We start from the raw sequence: 20,391 nt of genomic DNA on the forward strand, positions 1-20,391 counted from the left end.
GAACTGGAAAAATGGTAGGCGTAAAAATAGGTCTCGACTCTACTTTGGCGCTCCGGGGTTTGAAGTTTGTCAGCGCTAGCTCAGCTGAGGCCTGTGTTACTGAAACACATCAGCATTGAAGCGCTGCTATGCAACGGCTCTAGTTTGAAGTTTGAAAGCAGAAGATTGACTGGTAGCTAAAAATGTGTGAAGGGTGTGGGGAAGCATATGTGACACCCAGACTTGACTGACTGTATCATCTCACATTGGTCAAAATTCTACCCATATTACTCCTCAAATCTTGTATGTTTTAACCACAACCAAATGCTACCATATTTTACAGAACCCAAGGTTAAATATCTATTATAGTATACTGTCTGTACTGTTGTTTAGAGCATAATATGTACAAATCAGATGCCAATTTACATTATAATCACATAATACATTTGTAGTTATCTATCTATCTATCTATCTATCTATCTATCTATCTATCTATCTATCTATCTATCTATCTATCTATCTATCTATCTATCTATCTATCTATCGTATACATCTTTTTGTCTATCTATGCATCTTGACTAATTGTTCCTCTTCCTTCTTTTGACTGAACCAACTCAGTCAAATCACACAGACATAAGACCAAATGATTGCACAAGTCAACTTACAAAAATCATGTTTTTTTTCCTGCTTCTTCTCTTCCTCTTTCTTTCCAAATTTCTGCTCCTCTTGACAGAGATGTGACACGAGTTCTGAAACAACATTTTCCACCTTATAAATTGCACACAGTCATAAACCTGTTGAACTTTTGACCTGCTTAAAAATTTGAAGAGGTGAATGCATATGTGCACTTAGGGCTGTTGTGTTAATGATAAATCCCATTATGTCAAGACAGCAAGTATATTACGCTGAGGTTTGACCTCGACCGGAGTTGTTTTCTGTTTATCATTACCACCACTTAACCTGGGGTCCACCACCACATAGTCATAAAAGTTAAGATAAAGTCATTTGTCAAAAGATGGTTTCTTTACCTGACTTGGTTTGTGCAAAGTCAAGATGTTTGATTACTATTCACCTTGAATGAAAAAATACTGTAATCCACTTTGTATTTCTAAGTCACTGATTTGTTAGACTGCTGGGGCTTTGCACCTCATACATACACTTAGGTGATCATAGGAGACTTTTTTCTGCACCATAATTGTGAAGCATATTCTGGTTACTATATCAATGTGCTGTTTAATTTGTATTGCATAATAGAAGTCTAATGGAATGGTAAAAGGAAAGATGGACCTCTGCTTACATTATAATACAGTGCAGTTCACTGCATTTCACTGACAGTTGGCCTCAATAATAGGAGGGCTGATTGTCGAGTGTGTAACTCCCTCTCAGCAGGACTAAAGAATCGCAAAGAATACAGGCATTGAATCCGCAGAAGAAAAAAAGGCGCTACGTCATGGAAAGAATGACGTCAGGTTTGATTGGACGCCGAGGGAAGAACCTTGTGTAGCCTAGGTGGAGTTCAGGCGGCCACACAGCAGAAACGATGCGGCAGTGAGGTTTCGGTGCGTACTTTTTAGAGGCTGCATCATATGATGGGGGGAACTGTTGAATAATCCTATTATTATAAAGCGACAGGGGAGCAAAGAGGGAGTACGGGGGAATCATGACGTAACCGTTTCCATAGGCGACTGATATGCTGGCTAAGCCAATGGGAATCCACACCAGCGGTACATACCCATCCTCCTTTTGACGTGCATCACATGTCCCCGGCGGTGTTGTGACAGAAAGGAACTAGGCGAAGCGAGATGATTTCCGTCAGCCTACTTCCGCCTTCGTCAAAATCTACGTTAGATAAACTGGACCCCTTATCGTTTGGCTGGCTGTGTCCCAAATTTTGTCCAATATCTTTTCACATAGATTGTAATTCCCAAAGTCTCAGAAAAGTGATGATAGTGTTACCACACAAATACATTTAATTGTATCAATGAAAAAGCAGGTGCTTCTGGTTTGCACCTGTTCTATGATGAAGTGATATTTTATGAATGATTACTGAATTCATCAGTAGTCTTTAGATAAGTTAGCTATTAGGTACATTCGTTGTGGTAACATGGTGCCAGTTAACCGTTATAACAGCTGTTATAGCGACAGCTCAGTTTAAACAGCTGTACGCATGTGTTAAATGGTTTCCGGTCCGGTGGACATGGGTATTCATGGACTCAAATGGGATGGTAACTATCTTGACAGTTCTGTTTGGGGACTTTGGTTGTGGTTGTGACAGCGCAGTGGGCGGGATTTTACCTCAGATCAGGGGAGAGAGTCTAGTCTTTGGTGAGACTGAGGGGGAGTTAAAGAGAGAAAGGGATCTGGGGTGCTCTTCAGAGAACGGAGTAAGTATTTTTGGTTATATTTTCTGTGATAGCGCGACAAAATGCCGCAAGATAAGGGCTGCTTCCAAGTGTTTTAAATGTTGCATAGAAAAGCCTTACCTTACTGGTCAAGTCATTTTTGTGTACAATGATCAACGAGGGCCAGCCACCGGTGGGTAGCTGCCTTGGGTAGTTAGCTTTATACCAAGCTAACATCGTTAGCTAACGTTATATCTTGAATACATACTGACATTGGGCGTCTCACTTTCCAATCCAGGTAGCTAATCAGCCAAGATGCTGCCAGATTTTCTTTGCTTGTGCTTAGTTTATTTAGACTTTTGCATTACCCTGGGCGAAGTTTTTCGACTTGTCAATCTGTTGGTAGTGGCTTTTGTGTATTTTCCTTCTTTACAACCAACATAAGCTAACGCCAGGGAGCTAGTTGGCTAACATTGTACGCTAGCCCGGAACGTTGTTTTTTAACGTTTGACTCTACACGCGACAGTCGCTCGTGGACGGCCGATTTACGTTAACACATTGAGGCTCATCATTTAGAGACTGCCTGTGAAAAAACGCTACCCGCTTAAAATGTGGACCTCTACAACGTTGCTCCGCAACGTTACGAGAAAGTTACCTGTATTTCATTCTACACTAGGGTGCGTTTTACGAGCTGTCAATCAGTCTGTTTAATGTTATGTGGATCCCCTTTTACAGGCAGAAAGATAATGCCAGTAAGCTATCGTTTGTGGGGTAATATTGATAACTGGCCTGGAACGGTATTGTCCGAGTGTTGGACTCCACGCGCTGACGCTGCTCACGCGGACAATTCGGGGAGCTCAGAGAGGCACGCATGTAGGCACATTTTAAGTTATTCTGTCCACTGATTGTCACTAGAGAGTGGACACTGTAAATGTGTAATTCAATGCGAAAATCAATTACCATGATGTCAAAGTTAAACATCCATTCGGGGAATATCTTTTACAGGCGTTGTGTCGAATTCTCTTTCCCCTGGGATTTGTGTTATCCCTTTACCTTATCCAGAACCCAGCCTTTAACCGAAACGTCAGCCTGTCGATGCTGAACCCCAACCCTAACCCCAACCCCAACCCTAACCCCAACCCCGAGCACGGAGGGCGTCTCTACGGGAAACACTATTTTGCACCGTGCCTGTCTTATCAAGTTAAGCTACCTACCAAGCCTACATGTCATAGTTGCAGCCTGGCATTCTCATCAGTGCAAGCTATAACACTATTAAAAGAAAAAAACGTTCACTTTATGACTAGCACGGCAACTGCGAAACCTCGAACGTAGCATGTTGTTTTAATATTACCATGCTATGTTACCGTATAACGGTATTGTATCTTGTATTTTCCTAAGCTTTCCAGCTACTGCAAGTTGATTATGTATATTACATGTTACATTCTTGACCTTGATGGACAATGTAATATAGTTTCGCGCTTGCTAACATTGCCTGCAAGTTTCCAGGTTGATGTGGAGTGCAGCCACTGAGCACCTTTTGGTGTCTAGTTGAAGGGATCACTCCTTATCCAATTAAATAGCACCCGGTTTGCTGCAGCGCCAGCAGTGTCTTCCTGCGTTTGTGCAATGACTTGTGATCCTACAGTGGATTGCAAATAGTGTCGTAGTTTAATCAAAATGCATTTGAACACAGAATTTAGCTTGAGCTTAAAGTGAATAGACTGTGATGAATGAATGATACAAGGTGTGCCAGTCATTGTAGTATGGTATCTGTAGACCTATTACATAATATAATGTCAGCTAAGCAATTCCATGGCCAAGCATTATAGCCAGAATATCTTGTTGCAGAGTATATGCTAGATGTAATGACAGTTGATGGAATTCACTTTCAGTTTTGAATAGTAATATGTCTGAATTTTCTTTATATTTTACTACATTAGACATTAACCAATGAGTGATATTTAATTCTATCTAGCTCAGCATAGTGTCATTTTGTTTAAAGGTGCAATGTGGAAGAATTTAAGAGTTTAAAACATTCAAGAAATAACAGTTTTGAAGTTATGTCAAAGACGTCTATGTATTGCATTGCACATATATCTACTGAAGTTAGCATGCTAACCAGCTAGCCCTAGCCCATCTTGTCTCGTAATACTACTAACTACCTAAAGAGGCGATAGTCCGACAGAATAGCTCAGGCCTCCTTCCTGTAGTTTCAGCTGGGAGATGTGTGCGAGCAACAAGTTCACTACGTTACACAAGCTCTCTTAGTAACAAATAAACAAAATAAACTCATTAAATGTCAAGAAAGAAAATATTCGTACACCTATTTTCCTTATTAAACAACCGTACACATTCTGAATTTCAGTTTCTCTCTTTTACCCAGCTAAGACCAGCTTAATTGCCTTATTAATTCATCGTAAAACACACTTCATTCAAACTTGACAGAAACTAAATAAAACTCACCAAAACCGTCTTTAGTCATTGGTTAGTCTTTCCACTGTTCTAACAATCATCAACTCTGATTTGGTCGAAATAAATCCTTAATTCACCGAGTTAGATGTGAAAAATATTCTGGCTCTACACGCTGTCGCTGCCTCTCTGATGCCCGACCTGCCTCTCGCTCCTCTCCCGCCGTAATGCCTCTGCTGTCCCCCGCCTGAACGCGCCTTAACCAGCCATGTCTTTGTCGTCCCCGGAGTCAGAGTCCTGGTCGGAGCTTCTGTAAATCACCTCAGTACTGTATTCCCTGTCGTCAAACTGGCCTCTGTCGCCCCCGGTCCGGCTATGTTCACTGGGGGGCTGCTGAGCCCGGTACCATTGCCCGCTCGCCTGCTCCGGTTCTGGTGCCCATTCGGGCACCTACCAGCATTCCCCGCTGTTCCCCCCCACAGCTAACTGAGCTAACTACCTAACGGCAATTAGCAGCCATTATGACCTGACATGTGATATGCCGCCCCCTATTTTTTTGAAGTATGAATTCAATAGGTGGAGGGTAGTCTCAATTCTTACACATTCCACCTTTTTAATGATTCACCAACAGTAACACAATCTGTTGCTGTGTCTGAGCCCTTTGAACTCAGACTGTTGCTGTCACTCAAGAATGACAAAAATATCCTTTCTTATTCCTTGCTATACCATGCTTTTTCATGATGGCTGACTTGCCTGCACTGCTCGCCCTGACTAAAGGATATGAGTCAGTAGTTGTTACACTTGGTGTGCAAATTATTTTTGGAAAAGGGTTTTATCTCAGAAGCAAGATCACTTGACCTCTTTGGCAGTGTGGTTCAGCTGGATAGTGTTTTCCCTACTTATATTTGTAGACCAACAACCTTTCAAGACTACAACTCTAGGTTTTCATCCTTAATGCATATGAGGTTAATTAACCATGCTGGAGAGGATGCAATTTCTACTAGAGTGCCTTTACTTTGAACGGCCTGTCTAAGGAAATTAGGCTAGCAAAATCAGTTTCATCTTTTAAATCCCTTCTAAAAACACACTTTTATAAACTTGTATGTATAGTTTTTGATCTGTTCTTAATAGTGTCTTTTTTAGATCTATCTATCTATCTATCTATCTATCTATCTATCTATCTATCTATCTATCTATCTATCTATCTATCTATCTATCTATCTATCTATCTATCTATTTCATTTTATTCTGTAGTGCTTTTACATACTGTAAAACCCATCCACTTTATATACACTGTTTAGAAAAGTGCTATACAAATAAAGTTGTTGTTATTATTATTGTTGTTATAATTATTACTACTAATCTAACATTATAGCTTGCTGTTAAAATTCTCTTTGCTTCTCATGGCACAGGAGGTTTTAGTAGTTACATAGCGATAGTCACTGCGAAGTAATGCAGTACACTGAGAACACTTTCTTCCAGGCAGTTATCGCCTGTCAAGTCTGTCCCTAACTCATCACGGATGGGTCCCCCTTAAAGCTGCTTGATATGTCCACTGATTTCAGTGTCATGCTCTTCACTTCAGCCAATTGCAAGCATAGCCTCAAAAAGATTAATTCATATTGTTAATAGCAACAGTTGCTAACATTTGTCGTCCGTTCAGTTTGTATTCTTCAGTAAAATTTTTGTAACTGCCTAGTATAAAGCATTGTTTTAGAGAGCAAGCCACTGTAGGTCATTAATCTAAGGTGACATTGAACCTCATGTAAACCGACAAAGAAAGCTAAACATAGTCTGTTTGGTTTTTTTGTACCATTAAGTACAATATATTTATAGTACTATTTACTTATGATGGAGTTTTGCTTATCTTTCTTACTGTGTGGATTGTAAGGCCAAGATTATTTCAAGCAAAGGTTTTAGGTTACATGCCATTTGACTGCAAATACTACTTATTCATTTAAATCTTGCCTGGCAAAGCAGTAGAAATGAACTACATAGGTGTGACTAACATTAATTTGCTGTTTTTTAAAACACAGGAGTTAACGTTTATAGTTGCAGGGAGACCAAAATAATATGGATAAGCTCTGATACTGCCCACTAAAACAATTCTAAGGCACACACTGCAAAATATCGTGAATTAGTCATCAAGACAGCTAGAAGGTCTAACTACGGTCTATCAGGCATTTATATTAGTTTTGGCATTTCTGAAAAACATAACCATACTGCTAGACTTCAGAGTTGTTTTACTGCTAAGAATTGCTGGTTGTGATGAACAGTATCACGGGTGGCATGAAGTACACAATCTTATGCTGGCGTAACCTTCTCCACACATCCAAATGTCATTGTAGCAGTTTTCTAAAACCTTGCTATACCAGGCCAGTGGAGACAGGCCAATGGCTACTTTGTCATACTGGTGTAGCCAAATAACTGTTTTTTGTAATAATCCTAATGTTAAGAGCTTGGTGACATTACTTGAGTGACACTAAATATGAAAAATCAAATTTCAAAAGACTATTCAAATTTAGCTGTCTGGTGTCTTGTCTTTAGAACACTTTATTTATTTATTTTTACCATCTATAGACGATTCAATCTATCACAAATTGCCTTCCCTACCACAGGTCTTTGTGAAATTAGTTTAGTGCTCAACACTAGTGTGTCCTGAAATTGAAATAGTAACGACAGCAAGGTCAGACTGTGGCAGCAAATGGCAGGGCAGCAGGACCTCAGGCCACTGAGCTGCTATGTAGAATCACACATAACAAAGAGCACAGAGAGCTTCTCATCTTCAAAGTGGCTCGATGAAAGATGCTCCATTTTGGAATATTTTCCATCCTATGGACACAAAGGACTCTGTAACAGCTAAATAAAACCATCCCTCCTGGTTTTCTTTTCACCTAAAGGAAAAATATTATAATATTTTCACAGTCACAGTTTAAAGATGACTCTACACTATTGACAATACCAAGGCTGGGACAAAGCTAATTAATATTTGGTACTTAAAATGTTTTATGGTACATTTTGTTCTGCAAAAATATACATGTTTTTTAATGGTGTGAAAAAATGTGTCCGTCATTAATTATACCATATCAACAGGATAGTCTTTCAGGACTTTGTTGAGCAAATGAGAAGTAAATGATTGCACCATATGACCTCTCACCATTTTCATATACATCTGAAGAAACACTAGAAGACTATAAACTTTGTGTTACATCTTACATGGTACATTGATGAGGTTTTCCAAATGCCAAGTAATTGATGGATCGTGGATTCTCCTCCTCCTTTGACTTTGGCTTACATTAAAAGCCCAGCTTTCACGTCAGCTGTATTTTGTTGATTATGACAATTTCATGTTTAAAGCTAGGGTAGGTAATGTGTTTCAGAAGCATTTTTTGTTGTATTTGTTGAAATTCTGTTTACATTCTGACAGCAATCAATAAATCAAATGTGTGGGTGGGGGGGAATCTGCTATCTGGGGCTGGCACAGGCCTGTAATGGCCTACCTGCGTGGACTCCATGCACTCAGTGGCTTTGAGGGAGGCCTGAAGGAAGGCGGGGGGATTTTTGGTTGGATACTTTCAAAGTCTAGCTGTCTCTTGCTAGTTTCTTCAACGTTACCTACCCTAGCTTTAACAAGAACACATTTAATAGGAACAACTCAGTCACCTTCCCATGAGCATGCAGGGATGGAATTTGATCTTGTACAAAATTACTTATTTATACATGAATAACTTAAAAAAAAAAAAAAGTAATTCCTAACCACATCAAATAAAGCAGTTGTGTTAGAAGTATCTAAAATAATATTTATATCCAGTGACCGCACGTTTTACTTGTGTACACAACAAGTTAATGTCTCATCCCTAATTAATTGCAGCACCTTAGTTCCGGGTCAAGACTATGATTTATTTTCATTTTACATTTTACGTCCCTCCATACATGAAGTAAGAATAGCTGAAGAGGAAAAGTGTGTTGATGGTGACACCTCTGACTGTGCTTTCATATGAATTGGCAGTCTGACAGCATTCGAGAGCTGTGTAGAGGATCCAGTCTGTGGGGTGAAGTAGCGCTATCAGCTTCGAGCCATGCAGCACAAGGAGGGCTGGGTGTCTCTGCTTTGTACCCTCCACATTTACATGGCCTGACCCAGTTCAGCAACGGTTAGCAGTGGGGGGAGGGGACAGTCTGGGGGAAGCTAAAAATACCACCCCTCGCATTAGGCAGCTCCGTTGCAGAGGGATCCCTAGAATTGCTATCCTTGACTTGCATCGAGTTGTTGGCACGTAGCAGTGTACAAACTGCCAGAGGGTTTCCTTAACATGGAAACAAAGACATGAGTATATTTCTGAGATGCCCACCACTGTTGTCCTATCTACTTGTTTCCACTTGCCACAGCCTTCAGGGTGGCGGATTTAGTGTGCATCTAATGTGTGATAGCAGCCTTAAATAGCTTGGGTAGAGAAGAGACTTGCGACTTACAAGACTCTAAAACCACCTCCGTATTCATGCTGAGCTATGGTTTTGCTCCTGTTGTGTGGAAAGGGTTAACCTTAGCCTCTGTCATTCAACCATACCATGCCAGCTGTTGGCTTGGAGATCCAATCACAATGATTTTCCACTGTTGTGACATGTGACCTGCTCCGCAACCCGAAACTGTAGCAGCGCAGCAAATGTTGGCACTTTGTTCATCTTGGCGATGTTGCTGCTCGTGGGGTTAGGGGGTGTGAATGTGGGAGAGGGCTCACAGAGTAAGACATGAAGTCAGGGAAATGGAGAAGGCAGAGAATTGCATTCATTACTATAGGCTGCACATGTGCGCTGCCCATGCGGCAAGGGAAATATTCCTACCCTTTTTAAGTAATTTAAAGACCATTTACACATTTTAAAAGCCACGTTATTGCAAGGTGCAAGATGAAATGCACTTTACCCATGGCTCCTGAAATTCACTTGTCCATTTGTTGGAATTTGTGAAAAAGGGTTACTGTTGGGCACAAGGAATTCAAAAACTCTTGTTCTTAGATGTGAAAGGGTTGGGTGTTAGGATGTGTACATGGTGAATTGGAGATAGGCTGACTGGGCAAGTTGTTCTTTTCTAATTTTTTTTATTTTTTTTAGTTTTCTATTTTATTCTGTATAGTTTTTTTAATTTATTTTTTTTAGTTTAATATGATGGTGTCAGGCATATGGGAAATAATGAACCTCTAACCAGTGAAGCAGTAACTACATATTAGCACGTAGTGTTTTAAAACATAAAAAGATATATACATTAGAGCTGAGCAGTGTCAGCATTCTCATTTAGTGATTTTTACTTTATCATATGTCATCAAAATACATCACAATTTTTAAAATTGCCCCGAAGGCTAAGAGAACATAGCAGGCCATCTGATATAAAATCTGATATAAAAATAAAGTATTTCTGATTCTGATAAAAGCACTGAAAGTTTGTATGTTGGAAATTATGGTATGGATGACTCCCTAATCCAAGAGATGGGATGCTTGTCTCGTTAGTCATTGGGCAACACGAAGATCTTGCTTTAGGATTTGACAACAGTTTTAACATGTCATTTATCATGATGGAAGGCCAGGTACTGCTTAGCAGTCCTTGGATCTAACTTGTACTATGGAGAGATGAACCTTTTTAATTAAACATTTTTTGAAAGGCTGGTTTTGTATTCCCTGGCATTTCTGTCCAAGCCCCAAGAAAATGCCTTTTTTATGTTTTTCATGGAAATCAGAACAGTGGTGTGAAAAATAAGTGATGGCATATGTTAATAGATGAGTCACGTTGTCATGAAACATTTTAAAATGATGAAATATCTTAATGTCATGTCAGCATGCATTGAAGACCTCACCCTAAACCTGTAGTCAGTATTTCCTCTTCAAAATAGAGATTTCTGCAATCTCTCCCACCTCAGTAATACACCCGGCCCTGCAATTATGCCATGTAATAAATAATAAATTCTGTCCCGTTTTCCATGGCAGATGGCTCCAAATAGAATCTCAACATGTGACAGAATAGTTTCCAAGAATCTCAATGGAATAAGCTGCAAGCATTCATTTGTGCAGTGAGCAATAATAAAGGCTACATTTTCTGTACTTGTGCATCTGCGTCCCAGTTTAAAGTTCTGACATTTTGAGTTTTGGATGTTAGTTTGGAGTTGCATGTTTGAAGTCCTGTTTGATGTAAAGACAGATGAATGGTGTTCTCTTAAAAATGCTTTGGTCTTTTGTTATAGCCAGAAAAGCAGAAAGTGAGTAAAACCTCCTCAGCTGAGAGATAGCTGCAGCATTTTGTACAGACAAAGAAAAACGTCCCTGTCCACATGCACTGGTGCCTTTCTTATGAATCAGATTGCTGAGTTCAGGTTCGTAAATTTAGTTTTTGATATTCAAGGTCTAAAAATGTCTCGAATTGTAGGAGGGAAGGCATTACATTTGATCTGGGGCAGAATGAATGAGCGTTTCTGGGGTTTTTTTTGGGGGGGGGGGGGTTTGTTTGTTTTTTTCTTCAATTTTTATGTTTTATTTTACTGGTATCCTGTATCTCACAACAATGACCATTTCCACAACATCTAATATCTATTTATATGCTTTGTACGTTAAATAGGTAGCGTACACTCTGCTTGGTAGGTTGCGGTAGTAACTCATACTTCTTTAAGATAAATAAACTATTTAAACACCCCACCCCTTGGATTAGCTGGAAAATGCATCGTCACAGAGCTGAAAACAGGGCTGTTTTTCTGAGCTCATGAAAAGTTGTTTTAGAGAAACATGGTTCTCACAGGACAGTGACGCTACAAACATATGATGATCTTATAGAATATGATAATGCTGTAGATTAAACTAGCTCAACAGTATATAAAGTAGTTAAAATTAGCTCAGCCTTAAACATCTACAGCAGTAAAATATAACATACACATTAATGCAGCAGTAAGATTAATCCAGAAACATCAGATATAATAGGAAAACACTGACAGGGAACATTTTACTGCACAGTGAGTACTTTTACTTTGATACTTTTTAAGTACATTTAGCTGAAAATACTAACATACTTTAACGTAAGTAAGGTTTTGAATGCAGGACTTTTACTTGTAGTGGAGTATTTTCACAGTGTGGTATTAGTACTTCAGGGAAGTAGCTGAATACCAGCACTGCCGCTCTGGCAAAGCCTTCAGCTACCATTCATCAGACTACCGCCATACAGTTTTATTTTCGTTAATGAGTGGGTTGTTATGTTAGCTAATGTGCACTGAATATTTCAGTTATTCAAATTCAATAAAACTCAATAATGGTGTATACTGTAGTCTAGTTTGTCGATTTCTTTTGCCGCAGTGATGGTATTATTTTTTCCTTTCCTATTAAAAAGGTCTTAAAAGTCATTAAATTTGTACTTAAAAAATGTGCAGATACCCTGTTCCCTGTGCAGTGTAAATTATAGTCTGACATGGCTTTCCACCTGAAAATACAGTGTATGTTCAATATTTTATAAAATTGTTTCAGACTAGAAATCAATCCCATCTTACTGAATCTTTCCAATAAATCCAGTTTTGTCCCTAATGGTATTAATAAATTAATCAAATCAAGTTCTCCTTAAAACAGATTAAAACCTGCAGTGCTTCAGCCTTTGCAATGGTATTGTGATGTTGTATGCAGTGATTGTTTTTTGTTTCTATCTGTGCTGCACCAAGACAAATTCCTATCAACAACATGATGAATGAATCAGCCTCATTGTGTTACGCTGATTAAAGCTGAATGGACAGCAGCCTCTCATTAGAATGGACTCTCCCATGTAGCGTATCATGGAGCTCCCTGATGCCACAGATAGTCTTGATTAGATTAAACTGAAGGCTTTTCCTGAGGTAATCAGTCACTTGGTCCCTGCTCACTACGTTGCCACACCAGTTACATTGCAGGGAAGCTAGTGGATTTTTTTCTGATTTTGATTTTTTTCAATGACAATGTTAGTTGAACATGGCAGGGTACTGTGATACCAGACTTATGGAAATGGCTTTCTAGATGAAAGGATTTGACTGTAATGCATTACTTAACAACTGGTCATACTAGATCAGGGACTCTGCTGTTCTTTATCATGCAGATTGCCCTTAGAGTGTGTAAAGTAATTGTAATTGTCCACTCGGTATTTAAAAGTAAGATCATCACCAAACTTTTCCCATAGGCGTGAGAGTCCTCTGTGGGGGTGGAGAGGGATAAAGGGGAATCATTAACACATTTATAATAATAAATATAAATTGAACAACATATGAACCAGTAAGAACAAAATCAAGATAGTGAGTAATAATAAATTACATGATAAAAATTAAAAAAGTTAAGGCATTTAAGTCTCTACAGATCATTTTCAAGTTGCACCCACTATCCAGTAACTTCTTATTCCATTTAGAGCATGTGTGTAATTTTCCTTACCTACCTCAGTATTAATTACAGCCCCAAATACCTGTGTTGTCAGTCTACAAATAATTAGGTGCCCTTTTAGTCAGGCACTGTGCATTTTAAAGTGGATCATAGAATAGTTACATGGTGCTGTTATTGAATTTTAGTAGCTCCGTGGAACGTTCTGCAACCATGTAAGCCAGTAGAAACTCAAATTTGAATTGGAAACACATTTTAAATGAAAATATTCTTGTTTTTGTTGAGCAGGTAGAATTTTGTCTTGTGGTTTACTGTCTTGCTACTGTTAAGGTTCATAAGTAGGTTATAAACTACTGGCCAGAAAATTAATTTTGACCAGCAATTAAGCATCTCATGTGCATTAACACGTATCCTTCAGACTTTGGTCTAGGACTATTCGCCTAGACCAAAGTTACAAATATCTTGAATAGTTATTATCAGTTTATCTTGTGGTTATTACTATGACTGCAATAATTATTACAGTTTCTTTAGCTGTATGCCTTATTTTCTGTTAAACACCAAAAGCAAATGCAACCAAACACAGTGAGTCAATTCAAATCCAACAATGGCAAGAAACAGGGAGTTGCAGCTGGAAGCCCTTTACAGTGAAACGGCTGCAAAAAGTTTGTATTAACAGTAGATAAACAATGCAAAGAGGAAAGGACTACCTTCAAATTCTCTATGCAGGAAAAACCCTGGGAGCAGCTCGGAGTAGAGTGATTACTGAATTCTAATTTGCCTCTCTGCTCACATTCTCTGACCGGGAGTTCACATTACTTGACGTTTTGTCCAGATGACAAAATTATTATTATTTTATTGCAACTCAAGTACAGCTAATCAAAATCTCTTGGCAATGGCCTTAGGCAATTTTGCTAATTACTTTGCTACCTGTCTCAGCAGCCAAGTGGTTTTGTCTAAGGGTTCCCGTCTTTCCTCTTATGCAGCAGAAAAATGTTCCAACAAAAGTGTCTGTGCTAGTATACTGTAGCTGTATAACAGAAACAGAAATGGTAACATGAGCATATTGTTTAACATGCCACATTGAAAATAAGTTATCACAAAAGTCCACACAAGAGTTCATACAGTAATAGGTCAAAACACTTAAGAGAAACTACACAGCTGATGGTATTGCAAAGCAAAGAATCATGAATCCTTATATTGGAGGACACAGAAGATTGGCTCTGTAACATTGCTTGCTTGTAAGAACACAGCTGCATTAAAGATCTTAGACAAAGTGAAACCATGTCTCTCATGTTTGTCAAAAAAGTCTATTCCTCCGCTCAACTTTCCAGCTTTAAAAATCTCATTGTAATATTGCAGTTCTTTATGCTGTTTATTGTGAAAATTAATTTGGGAATGTGTGATACATCATCCAGTGTGTCACAGAACATGAAACAAACCTGAAATGAAGTTTTCCTGGACATTTTGTCCAAATATCATTCAGTCAGTGTGATATCACAAAATGTATGGGGAACCTTGCTGTACATGAAATAACTTGATAGTGTCACTAATGAATTTTTTTTTTTATGTTTGCTCTTCTCTTTCAGATCTGCATGCATGGTGATCTCCGCCTATGTGGGTGATCCTCAGTCACCATGAAAGACTAGGAGCTCTCCCAGGGAAATGGCTTGTTTTGTAATATCCCTGCCCTGCTACCTGCCATATGACTCCAGCTGCCTCTGAAGGGCCTGTCAGCTGTTTATGGGAACTACCACTGTGTTTGTACTCTTGAGGAATTAAGCTTTTCCAGGACAACACTTTTGTACCCCCACTGTTGAACCGAAGCAGAAACGCTTTGCAATAGAGTGGGGAGGCGGCGAGACAATGGCGAATAACTCGTACAGTGGGGTGAAGAACTCCATGGTGGAGGCCAACCATGATGGAGAGTTTGGCTGCACACTCAAAGAACTGCGCTCCCTTATGGAACTGAGAGGCACAGAGGCGATAAGCAAAATTGGGGAAACTTATGAGGATATTAAAGGACTCTGCAATCGGTTAAAAACATCACCTATAGATGGTAGAGTAACGTTTCCACTACACTCAACATAACTGTTTAATTGGATCAAATACAGGATGTTTTCTCAACAGTGCTAGTAGCGAGTGCTGTTGGAATGCTAATGTGTTGCACACATAGTTTAGGAGGCGTGTCATTGGCCATGTCATCCACACTGTGGATACCTTGACATCACTTCCTTGGAAAACTCATATGCTAGACAGGTGGCCGGGCTGGCTCTGACCTGGGCCAGTCCTGCTCTATTTCAAGGCCTGTGGATATGTCCCTCACACCCTCCCTCTCTCCCTTTTCACCTCTGTGTCTCTGTGTGTGCGTGTCTGTGTCTCTGTGTGTAGGCTTCAGACAGACCAGCTGTCTGCCTGGGCACAGCACCAGGCTGCAGGCAGGTCAATGTCCCACATGTGGCGGACAAAACTGGAGGTTGTAAGGCTGGGTAGTAATGACTTGGGCATGTTAGGGAAGGAGTGAGTTCATCTTTTGAAAGTCTCCTCTGTTACACTTTCACCACCAAACTCTTAATCATAAAGATAGGGCCATGCTAAGAGTTTTGGAAAAATTACTAGTTAGGCTACGGTAGGACCCCACTGGGGCAGTGGTGGTTGACAGCACCTCATTCTTTTTTCCCTTTTCTACCACTCGCTTTCTCTCTGTCTCAGTTTGTCTCTCTATAGACAGTCTGCCTAATCGCCAGTATGACCTTGACTGAACTCTTATGGGAGGGGATTTTCAGTTTGATCCCAGATTAAAACGGCACCACATATTCACTGTAGCAGCAACAGTCCTCTATTCAGTGTCTCAAAGCAAGGAAAAAAATTCCTGGGCTTCATCAAACCAATAGGAATGTGATACCATGGTATACGACAGCACAAAGCATCTCTCATTCAAGAATCACCACCTCACTGTTTAATTCTTGACCTTTCATTTATTGACAATATGTTAAGTGTAGAAGGTACACCGTGCAGTCTCTTTTGCTGCTTTCACTATCTGTTATGCAGACTAGTAGGCCATTGTCTGAACTGAGGAGAAATTGCTGAATAGGAATGTGGTTGTTGAGAGATAGCATCCAAACATGAATGAGGCTCTGTCAAGTTGGTGAACGTAGAGTCCTATCATATTTGTAGCATGAGTGACATTGGTTGTTTAACAGGTGCGAGTGTAGTTGTCTACCTAGTCTATACTACAAAAAAAGAATGGATAGTTGATAAGATGATAGTTGGATTAGCAAATCGTTTGATAAAATGGCTTGCTCCTTTACAAAGCAAAGGCAGCTTTTACGCAATTTTTCTACATTTTTGTTTTTACTAAATTCTGTTTTTTGCCACTGTACTGATACGCTTGAATAGGTCCACATTTTGTTTCCCCTCACAGCAGGTGCTGTTCCACTTGGTACGCAGCCACCAAGTTTTGATACTTCCACTTTCAATCAGCTCATTCGTCAGTGGTTTGGGATATTAAGCCATCTTTTAAGATTACAGGAGCTTGACAATTGAAAAGGGATTTCTAATTAGTTGGTTGGTCATTTTTCGAACCTCTTAAGCCAATCTTTTGCTAATCCCCCACATTTCCAAGCTTCTTTTTTCACCCAAAGAAGTTTGACTGAACTTCTCTGTTGCAGCTGTGCATGGATGTACCACTCTACTTTGACTAGTTGTCATGGCCTGTCAGCCTGAATTATGCTAAATACAATTTATCATGGCACTGCCATTGCTATTTTCCATGCTACCACATAAGGCTGGGTATCTTTAAGATCTCCAAATGCAATTAGATTTCAATTTACTGGGCTGTGATTCAAATTGATTTTGGTAATTAACATACCAATGCTCTGAGTTTGAAAAGAGTTAATTATGCACAGTGCACAATGTGCTTTCTAAATTGTGACAATGAACACTGCCAAAAGCTTCTTCAAATATTTATATCAAATATTTCTTGTATAACATTTCTTCTTCTAGTTTTGCTAGTATGCTGTACTTCTCAAGCAAACCCTGTTTCCATAGTGGGGAGGATCCCCTTGTGTGGTGGAAAGAGAGGACCAGTACCTGAAGCTCTAGCAGTTGGCCTGGTGTTATTTGTATGAGTTCACTTCCTCAGCATGCAGACTATTTTTTCTGGTGCTTTCTCTGCTTAAGTAAGCAACTGTCATGAAATAAGTACCAGTTAAGTTTCAGTTTGCCCTCTCTCTGTTTATCTTCCTAGTTGTGTAGTCAGTTATATAAACGTCAATAACATTTAAGGGGTAACTCCACCATGTTTTTACACATCAAAATCAGTTTACTCATCACAGGGAGCACTACTTGGCTTGTGAAAATAGTTGTATAATGTTTTCTGAGGCTTTTGTAGGAGCTTTGTCAAGCCTGATAAGATAACACCAGTGATGCCACCAGGGTTACATTGGCTTGGGCTTGGAGATGACATTTTAACTGGAAGCCTGCATTACATACTTGGGGCATGGAGTTTGAAAAACATGGGTGTTTACCAGGCAGGGAGGGTCCAGTGAAAAGTGGGTTCTTCTTATTTGTCATGGTCTTGCTTGATGAGTCAGAACATCTGAGCCTCTACTGCATCGGTTGTGACCATTCTTGTTTTTTTTTAATCTGTCTCTCGTGAGTCCCCCAGCTGTTTGTAAGAGCAATACTAAATCACTGTAGTACTGTTATAGCAAAATTCCCACCCTTTTACCACATTTTCTCAGCATTGAATATCGCAGCTCAGGGTCATGGTATTGTACTCCAAAGTGTACCCAGATGTCTGCATTAAGGCTTGGAGATGCTTTCTTTGTGCAACCAAACAAGTTGATGCTTAAAAGCGGCTGTAGATGCCCAGAAAATACTTGCAAACATACCTACAGGAGCAGAGATATTGCTCGTTTTGGGGGTAAAAACAAAACAAAAACAGAGGTGTGAAATATCTTGTCATTTTCAGCTGTAATATTGGGGGGGGAGAATCACACCATAGTATCAATATTTTTAGCAAGCCCTATTAACACTAGCATTTCTTTTCTCCCAATGGGATCCTCTGTTTCCTCTGCATAATGAGACTTAAAAACGGGCAAGGCTATTTCGCATCAGTATTATTGACAGTGTTCCCCTATTTTTCACAGTTATTCCCTGTTGATTGCTATATTAGTGTAGTCAAATATTTGGGTTCCAGCCTATTGATCCAATCGCCTGTGGGCTGAGAGGCTTGCACAATTGGACTGCAATTCACAAAAGCTGACAGGCTCTCTGTATCTGTCATTCCAGACACCACACCCCCTCATTCAATGGGAAGGTTCAGACTGTTAAATGATAGTTTACTCTTTGTAATTCAGGGGGCTGGTGTAGCTTGTCTTCATGTCTGAATTCAAAATGATGTGCTTAGATGGGCTTTAGTGAGTGGATGTAGAATATAGCCAGACCCTACTTCTGTTAGTGGCGCTAATAATTTGTTTTTTGTGTTTTGTTATATTTAGTTATTAAAGGTTATGGTTTTGGTGAGTTTAGAAACTTTAGCTGTTATGTAGATAACAGTTAAAACCTGATTTGAGTTAGTTATGCCACTTTGAGTAACTGCTGATTGATCAGACTCTCTAGTACAAACCATTCAGATATTTAGTTTGTGTAGACACTTGGCCTTAATGTAATTTGTACTCTAGCCTGCTTCTCCAGTATGGTGATGGTATGGTATGGTAATACTCTCCAATTGGGGGAGAGTAGAGTGATGATATTAGTTTCAGAGAAGTGTATTCCATTTTCTGTGAAATTGCATGATGATATTCATTTAACACTATTTTTGGAGGTGAAATGATCATGCTATATAGTAATGAGGGTGCAGGACTATTGTTCCATTTGTTGAGCAAAGCCCTGCTCATTAGCACAGAATCTTCTTATGTGCAACAACACCCAAAATGCCATGATCACTTGTTATTGGGAAAGAAGCATTGGGAAGTAATTGCTAAAATGATAGCTAATGGTAGTTAAAAAAAAACAACCCCAAATATTATTTTAGTATTTTATAAAAAACAGGTAATTTTATAAAATAGCAGGCATACTTTTAGCATTTGAGCGGACTTAGTCCACCTCAATGTGTCTCTTGATGCAGCATTTTTTGTTGTTCCACTAAATGAAAGATCTTTCAAAACTACTCTCACTGTGTATCAGTTGCTACCCAGTGGGTACCTTGTGTGAACCCTAATAATCTTGCATGATAAAAGTAATACTATAACTTGATCAGAGGTGATGGGAATCCCATAATCCAATTATCCGTGCTAGACTCTGGTGAACGTAATATCATATTAACATACCCAGATTTGGGGTCAACCTTTCAGCATTGCAAACACCTTTGTCTCATTATAATCCATTTATTGTATTTTTGCTTGTGTTACAAAGGTCACGGAGGACGTTCATCCAAAAATACTGACAATACACAGAACAAATTCTTAAGTAAACTACCAATTTCTCGGATTCAACTCACTGTTTAGCAAATTAATCTACATAAAGAAAGTTCTTATGGGAACTGAAAAGCAAAATGTAAATGCCCTGACTGTCATCTGTTTGTATATAAGCTCTACATATAATGAAGTGTGTGGGTGTGGGTGGGTGGGTAGACAGACGAGTAATTCTTGAAATCAGTCTCGTCATACTTGCAGTTCTTACCTTGAGTACCCATCTATGGTCTGGTTAAGGTCTAATGACCCAAAAACCCCAGTTTTTTTACTGAAATTTACCACAAGTAAGAAGATTGTGTGCAGAACCGATTCTTCTCGTTGCTGCATTTTGTTTACACAAAGTGGGTTATCATGTGCATGAATCTTTACATATTCGCTTTGAAGTAGTTTGTCCAGTGAGGGGTGCCCCATTGTACTGGACAGTGTGTGTCAGTTATGTGAAAGCAGTAAAAGAAAAATTGTGACCATATTTAATTTTATTGTGACAGGCCCAGTGTGAAGGCTTACCTTGACCCCTCACTGGTGGCTAAAATGACAGTACTCAGAGGGGTCAACTGGGGACAAGCATCCAAATTAAATGGTTAATGATTTGCTGCTTGACTTGAGACAGACTCTGGGTGCTAAATTGATGTGAGGGGCCAAGGCCAACCTATTTTCTGTTTGTGTATCCAATGGAGAGACGACATGTTGATCGCCCTCTGTCACTTGTATTTATTGCTCTAATGCAAAGGGAAAATGTGGTGTAAAATTGAATGGGGTATTAGCTGTCAACATGTTTTCATTAGAGGCATAGAGAATCAAAGCAGACGGTGAGAGACAGCCAG

The 20,391-nt window shown here is 39.4% G+C and overlaps 1 protein-coding gene across 5 annotated transcripts in view; it reads left to right on the plus strand.

Annotated features, from left to right (window-relative positions):
- The first annotated feature begins 2,206 nt into the window (after positions 1-2,206).
- atp2b1a (ATPase plasma membrane Ca2+ transporting 1a) overlaps positions 2,207-20,391 on the plus strand; it is a 41,099-nt gene continuing 22,914 nt past the window's right edge. For all 5 annotated transcript variants that reach the window (XM_044185798.1, XM_044185799.1, XM_044185800.1 and 2 more), the window contains exons 1-2: positions 2,207-2,363; positions 14,678-15,147. In XM_044185798.1, the coding sequence (XP_044041733.1) occupies positions 14,955-15,147 (193 nt within the window). In that variant the 5' untranslated portion in view covers positions 2,207-2,363; positions 14,678-14,954. The remainder of the gene's footprint in view (positions 2,364-14,677; positions 15,148-20,391) is intronic.

This window comes from Siniperca chuatsi, linkage group LG23 (genome assembly GCF_020085105.1).
Source record: "Siniperca chuatsi isolate FFG_IHB_CAS linkage group LG23, ASM2008510v1, whole genome shotgun sequence".
Taxonomy (NCBI): domain Eukaryota; kingdom Metazoa; phylum Chordata; class Actinopteri; order Centrarchiformes; family Sinipercidae; genus Siniperca; species Siniperca chuatsi.